This window comes from Rhinolophus sinicus, linkage group LG05 (assembly GCF_036562045.2).
Source record: "Rhinolophus sinicus isolate RSC01 linkage group LG05, ASM3656204v1, whole genome shotgun sequence".
NCBI classification, from domain to species: Eukaryota; Metazoa; Chordata; class Mammalia; order Chiroptera; family Rhinolophidae; genus Rhinolophus; species Rhinolophus sinicus.
The window spans coordinates 62,166,872-62,187,266 of NC_133755.1; the positions used below are offsets into that span (position 1 = coordinate 62,166,872).

Below are 20,395 nucleotides of genomic sequence, written 5' to 3' on the forward strand. Positions count from 1 at the left end.
TGAAGAAAGCACAAGTCTCCTTTATTGAGCATCTGCAGGGGCACCTCAGCACCGACCATGCAGCGGGAGGAGGAGCAGGCAGGCAGGAGGTGGGCGCAGGGAGACGCCCACTCACTTCCAGTCCTTGAAGAATTGCTTGAAGATGGTACTCTCGCGGCCCTGGGGCAGAATCTCCACCTGCAGGGACAGCAGGAGAGAAGTCTTGCTCATGAGGTTGCTGGGGAAGGCCGGAGCCATGGAGGAGGGTGCTATGTACCAGGCCTGAGTCCACATGCCCTCCAGGCTGAGGGTGCTCCTCCAGGAAAGCCAAGAGATGAGAAAGATGACAGGGACATGGGCTGAGGAAACGCTGCTTCAAGGACATAAGCGCACAGTCTGATAGATGCACCGATTAGACGTGAGCCGTATCAGCTCCCCTTGGAATGACTTGTGGAGTTGCAGTGCTGGGGTGAGAAGTGGCGGTACCAGCTAGGGACAAAGGCCCAGAGGAGGTGCACGAGCTGCCTCTGCCCCACACCCTCTTTGAAAATAACATATACTTTTAAATTCTGAAGGATCGAGAGGGGCTTTCCCACAGGGTGGGCCTGGTAGGGAGGCCCGACTATTCCTGACTACACCCGAGGCTTTCTGCTCTTCTTGTCCAGCCTGAGGGCAGGAGGCCATGGGAAGGGCCCAGGAGGAGGGTTTGGGCCCCAGTGTCTCCTCACCTGAGTGTGTGGGGCGTACCGCATGCGGGAGATGAAGCCCTCCGCCACGTGGAGTGCTGCCTGCCGCTCCTTCTCGTTAGCTTTTCGCCCTGGGTCATAGGAGATTTTTAAAAAGATCAGGGACCCTCTCTAGTCCACATCCCATCTTTCTGGAAGAAACTTAAGGAAGTCCACAGAATAGCTGGCAACTTTTAAAATAAATGGGCCAGGAGGTGGTAACAATGCTGAGGAGCTCTTGGAGGTATAAAGTCAGCCCCCTGAGACTTCTCCCAATCTGGCAGCTCCAAGCCAGAGGAAAACTGCTCTTCTGCCAGCTCTAATCATCAAAACCTTCTGCTCGGACCAGGGCCCCAGGGAGAGTCACAAGAACTAGTATTCTCCTGGCCTCAGACGTTAGAGCCATGGCCCCCACCCAGGACCCCTCCTGAGTCTGCTGAGTGTAGGGTTATCAAGCCTTCTTTGTACAACTGACTAGGACAAATGGGTGTGACTTATTCCAGTCTTACTCCCAGAATGCCATGCAGCAGACATCAGCCTAATAGTTATGCCAACTAAGCATATGAAAAGGAAAACCACAGAGCCATCCATTCCCTCCCGAATGCAGTCCTGTTAACGTTAACGCAAAACGGTCTCCAGCTTAAGGCATTTTCCCAAGACAACAATGTCATGGAGTCACTTGTGGTTAGATCCACCAAGACTTAATATCTAACCTCACTGCAGTTTTCAGCCTCTCCCTACAGGAGAATTTTAAAACCAATCAGTCTGGAATTTCCTGGTCAGCATGAGTGAGATATCTGCCTGCTAAAACCCCCGGTCTTCCCCTAAGTAAACGTGACCTTGCCTAAAATAATCCACTCTTTTGACTTCCTTGTCCCATTCTCTTTCTGCCTATAGACACCTTCCATTTCATACAGCTCCTCTGAGCACCCTTTCTCTTTACTAGATGGGATGTGGCCTGATTCATGACCTTTAAATTTAGATCTTTACTCAGGTGAATTTTTATTCCTTCACACTAACTGCAGAACCAGCTCAAACTGACCTTACCCTGTTTCTAACAAGATACAACAACTCAGAACAAAACCATGAAGTCATGCAGCCAAAGCATGCAGAGGAGAATTCTGACCTTTCATTACACCCAGAACCAAAGTTTTGTCTCAACCCCCAACAGAACCAAAAAGCTGGGACTTGACCAGAACTTGATCACCGGAACCCTTTAAGAAGCAAAAGGTCCACTATCCAGGAAGATCCGGCATTAAAGCCTTCCCACTGAAACCTGCCCAACAGCACTTCCACATACCTGCCCGTCCTTTCCTTAACCTCTTAAATTCCACCCCAAGCCCTTGCTCACGGAGACAGATTTGAGCCTTGCCTCCTGTCTCCTTGCTAGTCAGCTCTGCAACAAAACTTTTTTCTTTTCTGAAAAGCTGGTGCCATAGTTACCCCTCAGCCCACCTCACTATGGTGCTGGGTAGAGGGGATACCTGGGTTCTAATCTCTAAATTAGGGACACTCCAACCTCTGGATAAAGGCCCTTTAATTTTTTATGCTGATCAGTCATTTTAAACCACAGAATAAAAAAATCGTGATCTAAAAAAACAAAAAAGGCTGGTGCCACAGTATTGGCTTCTCTGCACGAGACAGCAAGCCTTTGCTGGGTAACACCAGCCAGGCTATAAAACACAGCTAGCTACACTGTATCTCAAATTAATGTGCTGTATCCTTCCTGTGATTTAACCAGCTACCTGAGATACTTCTCTCCCCGCTCCCAAGTTTCCTGTTTTTTTTCTCCTCTGGTTTCTTTCCAAAATGGTTTTGTTCTTTGCTTGGGGTTAAATATGAGGTGTGATCAAACAATATGGTGAATGTTTAAATTTAAAAAAAATTTATTATGGGGCAGCCAGTTGGCTCAGTTGGTTACAGTGCACTGCTCATAACACCCAGGTCACCGGTTTGATTCCCACATGGGCCAGTGAGCTGCGCCCTCCACAACCAGATTGAAAACAATGACTTGACTTGGAGCTGATGCGTCCTGGAGAAACACACTGTTCCCAAATATTCCCCAATTAAAAAAAAATGTGTTACAGTAAAAGACGCATTGCCATTAATCCCCCTCTAAATACTGCCCCTCGCTTCAAGCGCACTTATCCCATCATTTTTGCCACTTTCTGAAGCAGTTCTGGAAGTCTTCTTTCTTGTCTTTAGTTGCGCTGTTGTGGCTGCCTTGGTGTCTTGAATAGATTCAAAACGTTTACCTTTCATGGTCATTTTGACTTTGGGGAAGAGCCAAAAGTTGCACGGTGCTAGATCTGGGTGAATAAGGTGGATGAGGACACACTGTAATGTTTTTATTTGACAGAAATTGCAGTACCAGAAGCGATGTGTGACACGGAACCTTTTCGTTGAGATAAAAAAAATATGATGAATGCTGCTGCCAAGTGCATCCAATGGAAAGGCAGGGATCTTCAATACGGCTGAGAGAAGGTATGTTTTAAAGTGTGCCATAAGTCATCCTCCATCATGACAGCACTCCGTGTCACACATTGCTTCTGGTACATGGCAATTTCTGTCAAATAAAAATATTAGTGTGTCCTATCCACCTTATTCACTGGATCTGGCACCGTGTAACTTCTGGCTCTTACCCAAAGTCAAAATGACCATGAAAGGTAAATGTTTTGAATCAATTCAGGACATCGAGGCAGCCATGACAGCGCAACTAAAGATTCTCACGAAAGAGGACTTCCAGAACTGCTTCAGAAAGTGGCAAGAATGATGGGATACGTGTGTTTGAAGCGAGGGGGAGTATATTCAGGGGGATTAATGTCAGTGTGTCTTTTACTGTAAAAATTTTGTTATTTAAACATTTGCCATATTTTTTATCACACCTCGTACATTTTTGTGGGCCTCCGAGAATCACCAACGCTTGGAATTGGTTCCATGGGGAAGGCAGGAGGGCAAAGGCAGCCCCAGTAGCACCCCCCCCCAACCCCCACCTCCAACACACATAATCTTTAACTGAGAAACCTGCCAGGCAGCTTGCTGCTCCAGGCCCATCCCTGAAGCTACAGTATTATTTATTGCCTAGAAGCAGCCATCCTCAGAACACCTAACACTTCTCTAGCTTCCTGACCAGGCTGGGGCTGCAAATTTTTCTTTGCCTTGGTTGACCCCACAGATATTTCTTGAGGAAATACTATACCATCAAGATACTAGAGACAATATGGTTGCTGCTTTCAAGAAGTTTATAATCTGGTCAGGGAGGTAAGTAAGACATGCTCAAGAAAAGACAAGTCGGGAGAAGGTAATAAGCTCCCAGTATCACTCAGACACTCAGTTCTGTTTCAACACTTCAGAGTCAGACCAAAGAACAAGCTTCTGTATAACAGGGTTTATCTCTTAGAAAAATAAGCTCTACCAGTTCACTACCCACTGTATACAGTGAGATTTAATTTCTCTAAAATTTCTGTCACACCTCAAGGCAGAATGTCAGGATCAGTGGTCCCAACGACCCTGAAGGCCTAGGAGCGCTCTGTGTCAGTGTCCCCAGAATGTGGTCCCTGGACCTGCAGCAAGGCCTGGGAGCCAGTTAGCTCTGCAAATTCCTGGGCTCCAGCCCAACCTAGTGAATCAGAAAGGGGAATAGGGGGGTGGGGGGAAGGCGAGGGCAGCTACCTGTCTTCACAGGCCCTCAGCCCTTGGGTGATTCTGAGGCATGCTCAAGTTTCAGAATGTTTGCCTAGAATCTAAGGAGTGGGAACAGAGAAGAGAAAACCCTCAGTCTAGATGTCAGGTCTGGAGCATCCAGGCTCTCTCTCGGAGACTGTCTTTTGAAAGCAGCCAGGCAGGCTGAGCCCTCCAGGGTAAGAGCAGGCTGGAGCAGAGAAGCCACACGTACCCTTCCAGATGTAGATCTTGCCACAGAGCCCGTTGTCCAGCACAAAGCAGTCATCAGGTATCAGAAGCTCGAGGGCAAAGGGGCTGGAGTCGGCCACCTTGGTCAGGTTCATCTGTCCAGTGGCATCAGAGACCTGGGAGAGGGCGTGTCAAAATAACATAAATGCAGCCCCTTTAAAACGAGCCAGAACTGCCATCCCAGAGGAATTGCTTTGAACATCTTATACCTCAAACCTTTAGAATGTTAAACAGGGCAAAATAACCTTTGGACTAGGCCTAAGCAACACTGTGTCTCAAATAACTGTTTACAAAGGTAACAAGAAAGCAAATATGATGACTACCAGACCAAAAATGAAAAACATTCTTCAGAATTAGTATCACTATGTTATCCCCACCTTCCTTCTATTGATGTAATTGCTCCCTTTCCCTTTCTCATAAATTCTGGTTGCCTTTGTCTCCTAATCAGAACACTATTTGGGTTTCTGCCTGAATCAATACATCCATAAGAGCTATTCTTTTAATCTCAAATAAATGCTTATTTCCTCTCACTTTGAAGGTCTTTTTATTTTTCGGTTAATAGATGAACAGTGCTGGATCACCCTCTTCCTCCCAGCACACAGCCCGAACCTCTGCCCAAGGAGTAGGACTAGGCTGCGTCCCTGCACCACCGCCCCCAGCCACCTCCGAAGCCCCAGGAACAGAAGGCACAGGGAGAACAGCACTAACAGGCAAATCCCAGGCAGCCCCCACCCCTCCCATCACCCTCATCAGTGATTCCATTTGGAAATTAAATGGATTCCAAATTACAAATAAGTGCAAAGAATTCAAAAAGTAAAGCTCAACTTCTCCTTCTCCAAGAAGGGCGTAGAATTGAAGTGGCATTTGTCTCCTCAGGAGGGCCTGACATCTGCCCACTTCCCATCCTCTTCTCACTCCTAGCCCTACATAAACCACCCCGGTGCCCGGCCCAAACTTCCCATTGCTCTCTCCTTTTCCTTCAGCCCCTGGTGCACCAGGCTCCCACCCTCTGCCTGGTCCCAGGGCAGACCCGGAATGCCCACCTTATACAGAGCTGCGGCCTGGGCATTAGTCTGGTCAGCTGTGAGGTCTTCTTCGGGATTGCCTTCCTTCAGAGTGGGCTTGGGGCCCAGGACCTGCAGGGGTCAAGGGCAGACCAGGTTTCCAGGGATTCCTGGGCACCTGTCCCGGAACTTCCCAACCCATCACACCCAGGGCCACTGCCTCTGGTGGGGCAAACTGTCCCACACAAGGGCAACGGCAGAGGTGAGTGAGGTCTGGGTCCAAGCCACCCCACCTACCAGGCCACTGGTCCACCTGCCCACAGGGGCATGTACTTTACTCTAAATCACACCAAGCACCCTATGAGCTAGCCACAGCCCTGAGCAGTGCCCCAGATGCCCCCACCCAGTCCTCCACTGGCCACCCTCATGCCCCCCAGCTGATCACCGCTTCTCTTGGTAGCTTCCAAGCAGGGGCCACCCAGCCCAAAATCCCCCTCCACCTGGATCATCTCAGCAGGCTCCTCCCCATCTGTGACGATCTCCACCTGGGCCTTGCCCTGCCGCTCACTGTCCCGGATGGCCAAGGCCAGGTCCCGAGCCTTATTGCGCTCCAGGATGTTGGACTTTCCACCACACCAGACAAAGATGTTCTGAAAGGAAGTGGGAAGCTCACGTAAAAGAAGGCAGGAGGAGCCACAAGGCTGCTCTGAGGATGGTAATGACATTCTGTGTTTCTCTGCCCGGCCCCCCATGTCCCTCCTGCTTTACTTTTCTCCATAGCATATATTTCGACGTCTTAATTGTGTTTATAATCTATCTCCCCTGACTAGAAAGTAAGTTTCATTAGGGCATGAGTGTTTTGTGCTGTGTTACTTTGCTTTGTTCGCTGCTATATGCCCAGTGCTAAAACAGAGACTGGCACATATTTCTGCACAACACAAATATTTTTTTTATTGACTAAATGAATGGGTGAATGCCGTCATTGAGCATCCTTCCTGCACCCCTGCAAGGCACAGCCCTCATCACCTCCCCTGAGCTGGTCTTCCTGCCTCCATTACGCTGCTTCTGGTCCTCCTTCCCAACCCTCTTGGGTTGACCTTCCTGCCCGAACTCTTCAGCACCATCAGATGTGACCCAGACTCCTCGGTCAGACTCCTCATGACCTGGGTCTCACCCTCCTTAGCAATTTGCACTGCCAAGGCTCCTGTTCCCACCCTGCACCTGCTATCAACATGCACGTCTACACCCCACCTCAGGGCCTCAGCTCACCGGTCCTTTGCCTGGAATAGCATTTCCCCTCTGGGAAGGTCTAGTCAAATAGCACTTCCTGGGACAATGGCTTTGGAGCAGGCTAGAGAGCCCCTCCCTGCCCAAGGTCCCCCAGCACATGTCGCTGCTTCTCTTAGAGCCGCCATCACATCCTGCCACGGACTACAGCAAGTGACAGGCCAGGTCATCTTGTTGCCTCCCCAGAGCAAGCAATTCATGGTCCCTGTGCTAGCTCAGAGCAGGCATCAGATTCACTGAGTGAACGGATGAGGGAATAAATTAACAAATGGTCTGGCAGGCAGCTAACTCACAACGACAATGGTCTAAGAGAAGGAGGGAGGAGGCTTCAGTGTTAGAGGCAGTGGCTAGACAGCAGAGGGCTGTTTCTATCCTTCCGAATACAGGGATGTTTCTAATGGCTGAAAAGGTCCCACTTGGAATGGAGTTCTAGCTTCTCTTGCTATTCCCTGGCCTCCTGGTTCCTGCCCTTGAAAAGACAGAGTGCTCAGTCCTGCCCTGCCATCTACCTGGCCCAGGTCCAGGATGAAGCAGTCCCCAGTGTTGAAGCTGTCCCAGCTCAGCGGCCGCTCAGTGGCACGGATGTTCTTCTTCCCCTTCACCTGGTAAAGTTTCCTGGCAGCAGCCGGGGTGGCCCCTGGGGAGGTCTTGTGAAACGCTGACTCCACTCCGCCTTCCTGCAGCCCAGATGGCCAGCCTGAGTGGGCTGGCGCGAGGCCCGGGGCCCTCCGTACCCCATCCCACTGGGAGACGGGCAGAAAGGTGGGGAGGACCCAGCCCCAAGGATGCCTGGGCCTTTCGCAGGGTGAAAGGCAGCTGGGAGGGGGGGCAGGCTCTGAGGAAAGCTGCATGGAGGGCTGACCTGGTACTTGAGGCCCCTCGGGAAGTAGCTCATGAAGAGGTCGGACTCGTTGCCCTGTACCTCTCGGTGCTGCACCGGCCTCTCCCCAAGCAGGGTGTTGAGGTGCACCGCCAGCACAGCGCAGGCGCCCTGCTCATCCCGGGAGGACTGCTGGCCTGGGGCAGTGGGAGGGGCAGGACCAGGCCTGTGAGACCCATGCTAGCCCCAGGGCCCCAGGGCCCTCCCTGGCCCCAGCCCCTCACCTATCCACAGGTGCAGGTGGGAGAGCTCTTCCGGGCCATTGTGCAGCACTAGGTAGGAGTCCCCCGAGAAGAAGACACCCTGGTTCTCCCTGGCCACCGGCACCGGCTTCAGCTTCTCCACCCGCCACACGTGCAGGCCAGGGTCTTGCACTGAGGCCAGGAATGGAGAGTTGCTGCAGGAGGGGAGAAGGTTGGCAGTGCCAGGGCCTCTGAGGAACGGCCCCAAGCAGAGAGACCTGCACAGGACTGGGGACTGGGGTATGGGGAGGAGGGTGGCTGGAATGAAGGGCAGTCCTTGGAAATGAAGGAGGGAAGGGTGAGAGGGATTGGGGTACACAGCCTACCTCTGGGGGATGGGTGTGTACATGCTGTTTCTGGATCTGGAAAGACAGAAGAAGCCATCATTATTACAAATGCCATGACAACCACCTTTCACATTGGTCTGGGAAGGCCCTTCCAGGAGGCCAAGTGCTTTCACATTCATCAAATACTTCATTTCCAAGCCCCCAAGAAGAGATTATCCCTGACTCCATTATGCCGGCAAAGAAACTGAAGCTCAGAAAGTCTAAGTCCAAAGTCACACAGCTATTGAGAGGGTAGGGAAAACCAGGTCTCTGGCTCCTGGGCCAGCGTCTTCCCCTTACTGTGACCTCTCACCCTCATTCTGCTTCCAGACCCCTCACTCTGGGCATTGCATGAGGCTGGAATACAGCTCTCTGAGCAATAACTGCTTGTATAAGAAAAGTCTAAAATCAATGACTTAAGTTCCCACCATAAAAAGAAAAAGAAAAAAAAAACAGAAAAGAAAAAGCAAATTAAACCCAAAATAATCAGAAGAAAAATAAAAATAAGAGTAGAGGGCCGGCCGGTGGCTCAGGCGGTTAGAGCTCCGTGCTCCTAGCTCCAAAGGCTGCCAGTTCGATTCCCACATGGGCCAGTGGGCTCTCAACCACAAGGTTGCCGGTTCAACTCCATGAGTCGTGCAAGGGATGGTGGGCTCCGCCCCCTGCAACTAAGATTGAACCAGGCACCTTGAGCTGAGCTGCCTCCTGGATGGCTCAGTTGGTTGGAGTGTGGGCTCTCAACCAGAAGGTTGCCCGTTCGACTCCCGCAAGGGATGGTGGGGTGCGCCCCCTGCAACTAGCAACGGGCAACTGGACCTGGAGCTGAGCTGCGCCCTCCACAACTAAAATTGAAAGGACAACAATTTGACTTGGAAAAAAGTCCTGGAGGTACACACTGTTCCCCAATAAAGTCCTGTTCCCCTTCCCCAATAAAATCTAAAAAAAAAATAAAAATAAAAAAATAAGAGTAGAAATAAATAGAAAACAAAAATAGAGAAAATCATAGAAGCTAGTTTTTTGGGGGAAAAAAACAAACTTGATGAATCTTTAGACAAACTGATCAGGAAAAAGACACAAATTCCCAGTACAGAAACAAGAGATGACATCACTACAGATTCTACAGATATTAAAAGGATAATGAGAATATTACAAAAACTTTATGCTGATATAGTCAACAACTTATACGACACAAGCAAATTCCATGAAAGGATACAAATTATGAAAGTTCTAATATCTATTAAAGAAATTGAACTGGAGGGCATGCACCAGCTGGGATCGCTATAGCTGGGGCGGGGCCTTCACGCTTGCGCCCTGGTGGGGCTGCGCGGTGTCCCACTGTGGCCTGCTTCTGCCAGTGTGGGCACGCGCCAGGAACATGCCACCTACTGCTACCTGTGGGTTTGGGGCAGGGGTAGCTACCGGGAGGGGGAGGTGACGCTCGTGAGGCACCGGTGGGAAGGCAGGCAGTATGTCATCAAAAACCTGAACCTCCGAAATGAGGTTAACACGTCTTACCCATTCCAAAAAATTTCCAAGTCCAGATATGGTTTACCAAAAATTTAAGGAAGACATAATACCAACTCTTCCAGAAAACAGAAGAGAACACTTCCCAATTTGTCCTATGCTGCCAGCATTACCCTGATATAACAAAACCAGATAAATATATTATAGAAAATAAAATTAGACTAATATCACTCATGAGCACAGACACAAAAAATACTAACAAACTTTTAGCATACGGAATTCAGTAATATATAAAAAGGGTAAAACATCTGACTAAATAGGGGTTTATCCCAGGAATGCAAGCTGTTTTAACATCTGAAAATCGATCAATGTAATCCACCCTATTAACTATTTTTTTTATCTCAATAGATGCAGAAAAAGCAGTTAGCAAATTTCTATATCCGTTCCTGATTTTTTAAAAAAAATTTTAGCATTCTTTAACCTGATAAAAGGCATCTACCAAAAATAAAGAACAAAAAAAAAATAAAGAAAAAGCTTTACAGCTAACGTTAAACTTAGTACCTTCTCTAATTCTAAACTCCCTCCCTGGGGTATTTCTCCCATCCCCAGGCATCAGCTATCATTTCTGTATCCCCAGCTCCTCTCAAGTGCCAGGATGATGGACATCATCTTTTTCTGTAGGTCTGTGATATTCTGTAGGTCAATAATTTTTTTGGACAAAAATTATTCAGGGGGAAAAAATGTTAAAGGCAAGCACTTAAAAAATATATTAGCCTTTTAAAAATTCAGCAAATGCAGTAGCTACAGTTTCACTCACTCTCTTTCTTATATGTTCCTATTACTAGAGGGTTTCTTTTTTTTTTTTTTTTGGTTTAAAATGCAGAACTGACACCAACAAGCACTTCAACACAATTCATGCTTTTTTTCTAAGGTGAATCCTGGCATTTTTGTAAGGTGAGCCCCAGTGGTACAGGGTAAGGGCCTGGGAATTTCAGAGTAAAGTGGCAAAATAGCACCATTAGTTGATTCTTGGGGGCTGGGGAAGCAGGAAGAGCAAAGAAAAACCTTTGGAGGATGAATGGAAGAGCAGAGCGGGTTGTGTCTGAGTAGCAAATAGGGAGAAACGGGCAGTGGTTAACGGATGTAAGATACCATGTGAATTATGACTTTTCTTTTCCATTCCTAACTTACAACACAGCCGAAGGCAGTTTTTGGAACCACACTTCCCCAAAGGGGGGAGGCATGAGGGGGAAGTTTGAGGGGAGGGAAGCTTGAACATTTCTCCTGGCCACAGAGGATCACATGCTGTACCCACATCCCTTGCAACAGGCAGCAGTAGTCTATGACTCAGGTCTGAAGTGATGAAGGGCTGCCCCGAGCCCAAGGCTGGGGAGAGCTTGGGAACAGAGATGGTGTAAACAAGAGGGCCAATTATCAGCTTTACTATTTTTTCATGCTGTGTTACCAATCTGAGAGCTCAGGCTATAACTCAAAAGCAGGAAGCCCACATGCCGGGGCTCTAAGCCCAGGGGAGCCACTGCAGATTTTTGATGACAGGGCTTTGGCTGCCTGCTCCTTCATCGCCCTAACTCTCTACCCAGGCTGCCTGTTAGAATCACCTCAGGATTTTATAAAAACATGGACGCCCAAAACCCATCCCGGAGATCTGGATTCCAGAGGTCCAGAGGGGGGGCCCTGTGTGTCAGCACTTTGAACATACGAGATCTGACAATTAAGTTCACGAACTCATCCTAGCAAAAGCACTACATACCTCACTGCTGAATATTACTATGGTCACCTTCAGAGTACTCCCCTTGGGAAACTATGCACTGAAGCCAGCACCTAGTCCACCTTCAAAGCAATTTTGGAACTCTTTTTCTGGAATGGCCATCAGAGCTGTCATCGTATTACCTTTGATGTCCTTATTGTCATCAAAATGTCTTCCTTTCAATACTTCCTTCATCTTCAGTTAAAGAAAGATGTCATTGGGGGCCAGGTCAAGTGAGTGGGGGGAGGGGGGTGCTCCAATACAGTTATTTGTTTACTGGCTAAAAACTCCCTCACAGACAGTGCCATGTGAGCTGGTGCATTGTCGTGATGCAAGAGCCATGATTGTTCGTGAAAAGTTCAGGTCGTCTAACTTTTTCACGCAGCCTTTTCAGCACTTCCAATTAGTAAACTTGGTTAACTGTTTGTCCAGTTGGTACAAATTCATAATGAATAATTCTCTGATATCAAAAAAGGTTAGCAACATCATTGCAATAAGTTCGTGAACGTGTCAGACCTCGTATGTTCCAGGTGATTTGATGCTGCCAGTTAACTGTCCAGAACAGGGTCTCACACTTACCTGCACATTAGAATCATTTGAGGGCAGGGGGGTTGTAAAAAAATCCCAATGCCCAGGTCACATAACAGACCAGTTAAAATCAGACTCTCTGGGGCGGAGCCTGATATCAAGTGTTTGAGAAGTTCCAGGTGACGCTACTGCTGGGTCAGGGCTGACATTCCTGCTGCCCCATCAGATCCCTGCCCCTCAGCCTTCTGCTCCAGGCTCTCACAGGCAAGGGTCTGCATGACATCTGGCCTTTCATTCCCTCCTGTCCCTCCCAGCCCCTCTGCCCAAGCCCACAGCTCCCTGAGCCTCCTCAGTGGGCACCTCCACCCTCACCTCCATCCAAGTCCTTCTACCCTTCCAGGCCCATATCAAGTTCCAGCTGGCCAAGTAGCCCTCCAGGGCATTCCTTGGCCTCAGCCTTCTCTGGGAGTTCTCCCAGCCCTCTCATCTGGGAGCATACACTTCAATCCCTGCTTGCAGGCTACCTTATAGCAGCACCTGACAGCTTCATGTCTCAGCCAGAAGGGATATGTCTGATATTCTTGCCTTCCTCAAGTAGCCTGACAGGGTTCATTCAGTTCCATTCAAGGTCCACGATGGGAGCTTGGCACTGGGCAGAATGGGGTGAGGAGCATAGAAATGAAGACCGAAACAAGCCCATGAAGTAGGGAGCCATCATAACCAGTGGGACCACAGATAAACATCCCCTGGGTGGGGGATGTCACAGAATCATAGATATCAGCGTTAGAAGGAATCTTAATGATTACCTAATCCTACTCCACATCTGCCTCTCAACACACACCCATACACACAAAGCGCAGAAATCCCTTCTGTAGCTTCCCTCTCCATCTCTTCTTGAACACTTCTAGTGATGGGGAACTCACCTACCCTCCATGCAGCCTCTTCTATACCTCTTACGTCACAGCCTTTTATTTTTCCCACTCGGCTATAGTTCAGTGAGTTCTGGGCCTGCCATCTTCCCTACTAGATTATAAGGGCCTTTGGGACAGGGACTGTACTTTGCCTTTCTGGATCTAGCTGGAAATTCACACTATGCCTGGCACCCTGCAGGTGCTCAGAGAATGCATTTGATTAATTGGACTTACTGGGCTCCAATTATTAGACCAGATGGAGCCTGAGAGCACAGAATTTCAACAAGCTTGGACAGGCTAGAGTAGCCCCCAACAAAGAAAGCAGAGGCTAAGGATCCAGTCAGATGGTCATGGGGCTGTGGGTGGGGGAGGATTCCTGCCCAGGAGCCTGCCTTTGAGGACATTCTGGGGACCCAGGTGTAGTCTTGCTGATATGCATGCCTTTAAGGCAATGCTTGACGGCTGTCCTCAGGTGGCACCTTTGCTCTCCTTAGACTAAGTCCATTGATTCCTAACAGATCCCTTCACCTCACAGTTCCTGTTAGTCCCTAGTTGTGACTCTTCTCCCCCAAAAGGGATGGAGAGGTGAATGTCAACCAAAAAAAAGGACAACAGGGGCAGACAGGTGGCTCAGCTGGTTAGAGCGCAAGCTCTGGGCAACGCGGCTGCCGGTTTGATTCCCACATGGGCCAGCGAGCTGCACCCTCCACAACTAGAATGAAATCAATGAGTTGTAGCTCAGCTCCCCGGTGGCCAGATGGCTCACTTAATTGGAGTGCAGGCTCTCAGCCACAGGGTTGCCAATTTGACGCAACTAACAACAGCAACTGGACCTGGAGCTGAGCTGCGCCCTCCACAACTAAGATTGAAAGGACAACAACTTGACTTGGAAAAGTCCCGGAAGTACACACTGTTCCCCAATAAAGTCCTGTTTCCCTTCCCCAACAAAATCTTTAAAAAAAAAAAAAAAGGACACCAAAGGACACCAGATGCTCCCAGTCTGGAACGGGCATTCTCGAGAGCTGATCTCCAGACGCCTCATTTGGCAACTTGTGGGCCAGTGCTCTTTCCCCTGACACCAAGTAGGACCCCTACCCTTGCCGGGCTCCACCTTCACCTCCCTTCCCCATCCCACCCCAGGAAGGCTGCTGGACCCTCAGCAGGGGTCTTGTTGAATATGCAAAATAATGGACTGGAATTCAAATGCTAGGCCTGCTCCAGGCCCTCCCCCAATCACTCCAGCCCACCTATCTAGTCACACCATCATCCTATCTTAGGGACAGGTATCCTCAAATCTGAATGCACTTCCGTGTGGAGAGAAGACCTACAGGAGTCCAGTTACTCGAAATGGTGGCCCCTGTCAGGTCAAGCCCCAACCCAGGAGTTTCTCACCAATATGATCACAACCCACAGTCCTTCAGAGCAGCTGAGAGGCTCCGTCAGATAAGGTACCTGGAGCCTGGCGGGGAGCTGCCAGGACAGTAGGCTGCCAGACCTGGTCCTGGACAAAGCAGCTTCCAGAAATGTGAGTCTTTTTCAGGACTTGGCAGCCAGCCCTCACCTGCCCACCACAGAGGATCCTGGCCAGCCAGCACCCAGCCCACTCTCACCCTTCCGCAGCTGTGCTTCCACTTCTGCTTTCTAGCCTCTGCTTCCTTGACCTGCCTGCCCCACCCCAGCCTCTCACTTCCCTCTGACTCCTCCCAATCCGCCCCACCCACCTGCCCCACCCCAGCTCCATCCCCAGCCCTTGCTGAGGCCAGGCTGGCTATTGGGAGGCACCCACAGGGAGGCTAGAGGTCCACCCCAGCCCCAGGCCTCCCCAGTGGCCTCAGCTAACTGCTGGTCTCTCCCACAGGGTCAGCATCTCTGAGTCTATGGCCTGCAAGCAGAGCCACACACACGACAGGAAAGCCACCACGGGCCCTGTTCACTCACCAGCCTCAGGCAGCTCATCTGCCCACCCCAGGCTCCACTACGTTAGTCACTTTTCCTGGGTGGGGTCACTGCCTCAGCAGTGACTTTTTCTTCCTCCAGACTTGTCTTTTTCCTTGCTCTGACCATTCGTTTGATTTTTTTTTTTTTTTTTTTTTTTTTAGAGCTCAGTTCTGAGCAAGTGGCTGAGGCCGGGAAACATTCTTTACTGATTCTGTAGTGTCCTGAATGCCGGAGGCCTTTCAAGTCGACCTTGGGTCAACTTTACATTCATTCACCACACCTTTACTATCTGTCACACAATCGTGGCTGTTGCACTAGGCCCTTTGAGGGACAGCAATAAGTGTAGTTCTGGATCGAACCAGGGGCAACCGTCTTGCCTACATCACATCTTAGGACCCTAGAGCTAGTCTGGTCTAACCGGCTTGCTCGCTTTCCAGAGGAGGAAACTGAGACCCTAAGCGCACAAGTGACTAGTCCACCATCACACAGGGAGCAGGAGGCAGAGCAAAGGAAGCTTCCATTCCCTTCTGAATCCATGTGGAAGAATGAAGTGGATGGAGCCCGTGTGTGCTCCAGGAGAAAGAGAGCACCCCGTTCACAGTCACACATACACACACGACTCCTCAGCCAGGACGGACACACCTGTCCTGGACACAAGCCTGCCCTTGCCCTGGGCAGGGTAGCAGGGACCCCACCCAGGGGGCATCCGTGTGGGCAATGGAACTGAATCAATCCATGTTGTAAAATTCCCAGAGCAAGACGGGAAGTTAAATATTCTCTTCAAAACAACCTCCAATTCTAGCTGGCATCTGTCTCCATGGCCAAACGCTGGCCTAAAAAATTGGGTAATCTGGGTCGGAATCCTAGCAGGGCCTTGTCCCCACCAGAACCAGAGTTTGGGCAGAGGCTGAGTAGAGTGGGCAGGGTTGGATAGTTTGGCTACTTACTGGCTGCGCTTCCTCTGACAAGTGACTTAACTTCCTGGAGCCTCCCTGTACCCTATCTGTAAAATGAGCATAAAGATAAATGTGAAGATCAAATGACATCATATAATTAATGAGCAAATAACAGATGCTTAATAAACCTAGACTTCTTTTTCCTAGACTTAATAAACCTGGAGAACTTATTAGGAAGACCCCAGTACATAGGCTCAGCATCTCCTCCAGCTCTTGGGGTAGCGCAGGAATCGCCCCCCCTAACTACACCCCCACTCCCACCCAGGGGGTTCCACGACACTGGTCTGCACCGGTGCAGAAACTGGGGGAGGTCTTAGGTTCCGGCCTCTGTGCGCCCACCCGTGGCACAAGGATGAATACGAATGCTTGTTTTCCACACTTAAGCCTCACCTACCTAGCTAAAGTTGGCCTGTCACCACAGGAAAAGGTTTGCAAATTAACAGCGAAACAAAGAGCAGGTCACTCAGCCCGGGAGTCTCAGTGCCTAGTAACTCTTAACAATGCACCCGCTAATGACATTATCTGGTAACAAGATTTTAAAATTTGTTTTTACCAGACTCACATTTTTCCTCCCGGTACGGTCACCCCCAGCAGGAATGCTCAGAGTTTGGTACAAACGGAGTACAAGAAAGCTTTCTCAGCACGGGCCCGCCCTCTCCTGCCCCTCCTTACTGGAAGCCGCAGACGTGATTCAACACGCGGGGGCGCCCCAAAGAGAGGGGGGAGCGGGGCGCCCGGAGGAGGCGGCCCGAAAGCAGCCTAGCCTCTACGACCCCCACAGGGCGAGCCTAAGCCCCGGCGGTCAGACCCCAAGGCGCTACTTGTCTTCCAGAGCCTGGCCGCGTTGCTGAGACCGCCTTCTCCGCTGCCCCTCGACGTGAGCAACTAGATGCGGCCGGAGTGAGTCAGAGGGAGGTTGTTGGCCGGCCTGAACCACCTGGGGCGCCCCTGAAAACAGGCCAGCCATTGTCTGCACCGGAAGCCAAGCTTTCTGGAGGTGAGTATGACAGCACTTGGCTTCTAAATGGGGAGAGTCATGAGCAGCAGGCAAACCCCACAAGATGTCAAGTGACAAAAGGCATCAAAATCAGGGCGTAGCCCTTGGCTCCCTGACACAGTTGTAAGAGGGCTTTTTCCTTTCTTGGGAAGCAGCTTCAAAATTTCCAACCAGCTTGACTTTTTTCCACCTAGGGTAAGGGAAGCAATTCAAAGCCTGGTTCAGCCCTTTGCCATCTGTGCAAAGCTGGGCAACCTGAGGAATGCTTAGAGACCACCTTCCCTCCCCTCGTCCTTCCTCCCCTGACCTACTGCTCACCTGCTGTATATTCCTCCTATGAGATGGCAGTGAGCCCTCACTCTCTCCTGAGTGCTCCCTCGGTGCTCTAGGCGGGGCGGCCACTAAACTCTCTGGTTCTACAGCCTCCAGGAGAAAACTTTTCAGCCACACCCACTAGCAAAGCAAAGGTGGAACTGTATCCATGGGCAACCTCCTTAGTCAGCCCTGGCCTGCTTCCAGACAGCTACCAAGGCCTTGCTAGGCATAGTCCTTCCAGAGCATTCCCATTTTCTGCATTTTTACGTAAAATTTACAGTGAAATGCACAAATTGTAAGTGTACAATGGACAAATTTTGACATAGGCAAACATCCAATGTAACTCACATCCCTACCAAGGTATAAAACACTTCCACTACAGCCACCCCCAGAATGTTCCCTGACCACCACTTTTTCTTGTCTGCAACATGTACCTCTTCACAGGGGCCATGTCAGTTTGTCCTTGTGACCCTAGCACCCAGTAGAGCACTCAGCAGGTAAAAGACACTCCAAAAAATTACATTGATGTTTTAACAGATTAGAGAGCAAAATCTCCACATTGTAGTACTGCTCTGTCGCCTTGGGAAAGTTGCTTAAACAGGTTCCTTGCCTGTGAAGTGAGGAACAATATCCCAGCTCTCCTACCTTGGGGTACTGTGGGGATCCGGTGAGACAACTTATGTATGGTAGGCTCTTGGGAAAAGGCCCAGACACATGCAGGGTGCTGTGACAGTTATTATTAATATTAATAAACTCCTAGGACAAACATCTGGCTGAAAGAAACTGGGAAAGGAAGACATCAGACACTGATTTCCGGTCTTGGCTGCTTGGTTTCTAGCCAAGGTCTGAGGATGCACAAGACAGCCAGCTTTCTGCTTCTGTGTCCGTGGACCCAGGCTATGAACCAATTTCCAGGGCTAAGAATTTCCTGAAGTTGCAAACGATTCTCCCTAAGTGAGTTCTCCCTACCTGGCTTCTAACTACCCTGCCACATGGCCCTCTCTGAGCCTCAGTTTCCCAGTAGAATGCAGGCACTAGAAAAGTGAAAGTCCCCTACAAAAGAGTGAGTCCCCTTCTGGCACCTGGCTCCTCTGGCTCCAGTCTAGAGGTGCAGCTCAGGCCCAGCTGTTGCATTTCCTCAGCATATGGGACTGACCAGGATCTGTCTCAATACTCGATACCTAAAAATTGCAACGTTAAAATTCTCCAAAATATTCCTTTGAAAGCACTGACTCATGATGCTTCTAGCCTTTAAATTTGATCTGCAATTAATTTTTCTAGATCATTTCAACCCGTTCTGAGGAATGGCCAGGGGTCTGGATGGCAATATTTTTTGCATAAAGTTCAAGATTTGAAAGTTTTCTGTTTGTTGTTTTGTTTTTTAAATCACTGCTGGGTGCTCAGGGGCATCCTAGATAGTGACACCCTGGAATTCTTTGGTAACCTCTTGGAAAAGTGGGACTGTCCAGTACAGTATGAATGAGCATGAGCCAGCCAGAAGGAGCATTGTGATGGTGGGGAAGGGCACTGAGTGATTAGCTGGTCCCCAGGGAGGACACAAGAGGACAGGTTTACTCCTCAAGGCCAGGGTCACACTGGATCCTCCTCACCACTGTAAGGTCGTGATAAGAGCTATCACTGTTGAGTCCTCACACTGTCCTTTATGTGATTTTCTCTCATTTACCTTCTAAAGTAGATCATCTTATTATCCTCATTATACAAATGATGAAATGGAGGCAAAGTTAGGTCAAAATAATTTACCAGAGAATAGGTTGGAAGCCAGGTGGTGGGACCCCACGACACCTCCCCCCACCAACACTCAGTGCCTACAGCCTCCTGAGGTGAAGCTGGGCTGAGATGGGCCCCCTCCTCCCTGCCAGGCCCTGCTCTCCCTCCTCCCCTTCCAAGGCCCACCCTACTCTCATCATTGAATGCTAATTCCAGCTGTGAGTCCTTTCACATTTACCTCTGCTCACCCTTTAGATATCTTGGTTATTATTATTATTATTTGAGTTTTATTTCAAAATATAGACTCACAAAAAGTTGCAAAAATAGTACAGAATAGTGATACATGCTACAACCTGGACGAATTTTTAAACATCACGCTACATGAAAGAATCCAGTCACTAAAGAGCACATGTTATGTGATTTCATTTATATGAAATATCCAGAATAGGCAAATCTATAGGAATAGAAAGTAGATTAGTAGTTGCCTAGGGCTAGAGGGGTTGGGGGCATTTTAGGGAGTGACTGCTAATGGATACAGATTTCCTTTGGGGGTGATGAAAATGTTTTAAAATTAGATTGTGGTCATGGTTGCACAAACTCTGTGAATATACTAAAAACACTGAATTGTACACTCAGTAAAGCTGTCAAAAAACAACAAGTGTTGGGGCGGCTGGATGGTTCAGTTGGTTAGAGCGCGAGCTCTGAACAACAGGGCTGCCGATTCGATTCCCCATGGGCCAATGAGCTGCGCCTTCCACAACTAGAATGAAGACAAGTTGCTGCTTACCTTCCAGAGGGGCGGCCGGATGGTTCAGTTGGTTAGAGTGTGAGCTCTTAACAACAAGTTTGCCTGTTCAATTCCCGCATGGGATGGTGGGCTGCGCCCCCTGCAAATAAAGATTGAAAACGACGACTGGACTTGGAGCTGAGCTGTGCTCTCCCAACTAGATTGAAGGTCAATGACTTGGAGGTTGGAGCTGATGGGCCCTGGAGAAACACACTGTTCCCCAAAAAAATTTATTTTAAAAAAAACAGGTGTTGGTAAGGGTGTGGAGAAAAGGGAACTCTTATGCACTGTTGATGGGAATACAAATTGGTGCAGCCACTATGGAAAAATTTTTGGAGGTTCCTCAAAAAATTAGAAATAGAACTACCTTATGACCTAGCAATCCCATTTCTGGGAATTTATCCAAAGAAATCAAAAACACTAATTCAGAAAGATATATGCAGCCCTACGTTCACTGCAGCATTATTCACAATAGCAAAGATATGGAAGCAACCAAAATGCCTATCAATAGAAGATAAAGATGTGGTATATATACATATACAATGGAATATTACTGTGCCATAAAAAAGAATGAAATCTTACCATTTGTGACAACATGGATGGACCTAGAGGGTATTATGCTAAGTGAAATAAGTCAGAATGAGAAAG

At 49.1% G+C, this 20,395-nt stretch overlaps 1 protein-coding gene across 10 annotated transcripts in view; it reads right to left on the reverse strand.

Moving 5' to 3' along the window:
• Positions 1–20,395, reverse strand: part of CAPG (capping actin protein, gelsolin like) — a 22,892-nt gene continuing 2,497 nt past the window's right edge. Inside the window, exons 2-12 of one of the 10 annotated variants that reach the window (XM_074332267.1) lie at positions 19,748–19,847; positions 15,912–15,967; positions 8,356–8,391; positions 8,012–8,184; positions 7,770–7,924; positions 7,417–7,584; positions 6,121–6,270; positions 5,660–5,752; positions 4,600–4,732; positions 708–796; positions 1–177 (exon numbers count right to left, since the gene is read on the reverse strand). In XM_074332267.1, the coding sequence (XP_074188368.1) occupies positions 112–177; positions 708–796; positions 4,600–4,732; positions 5,660–5,752; positions 6,121–6,270; positions 7,417–7,584; positions 7,770–7,924; positions 8,012–8,184; positions 8,356–8,378 (1,050 nt within the window). In that variant the 5' untranslated portion in view covers positions 8,379–8,391; positions 15,912–15,967; positions 19,748–19,847 and the 3' untranslated portion in view covers positions 1–111. The other 9 variants (XM_019714560.2, XM_074332269.1, XM_019714559.2 and 6 more) reach the window with 9 other exon arrangements.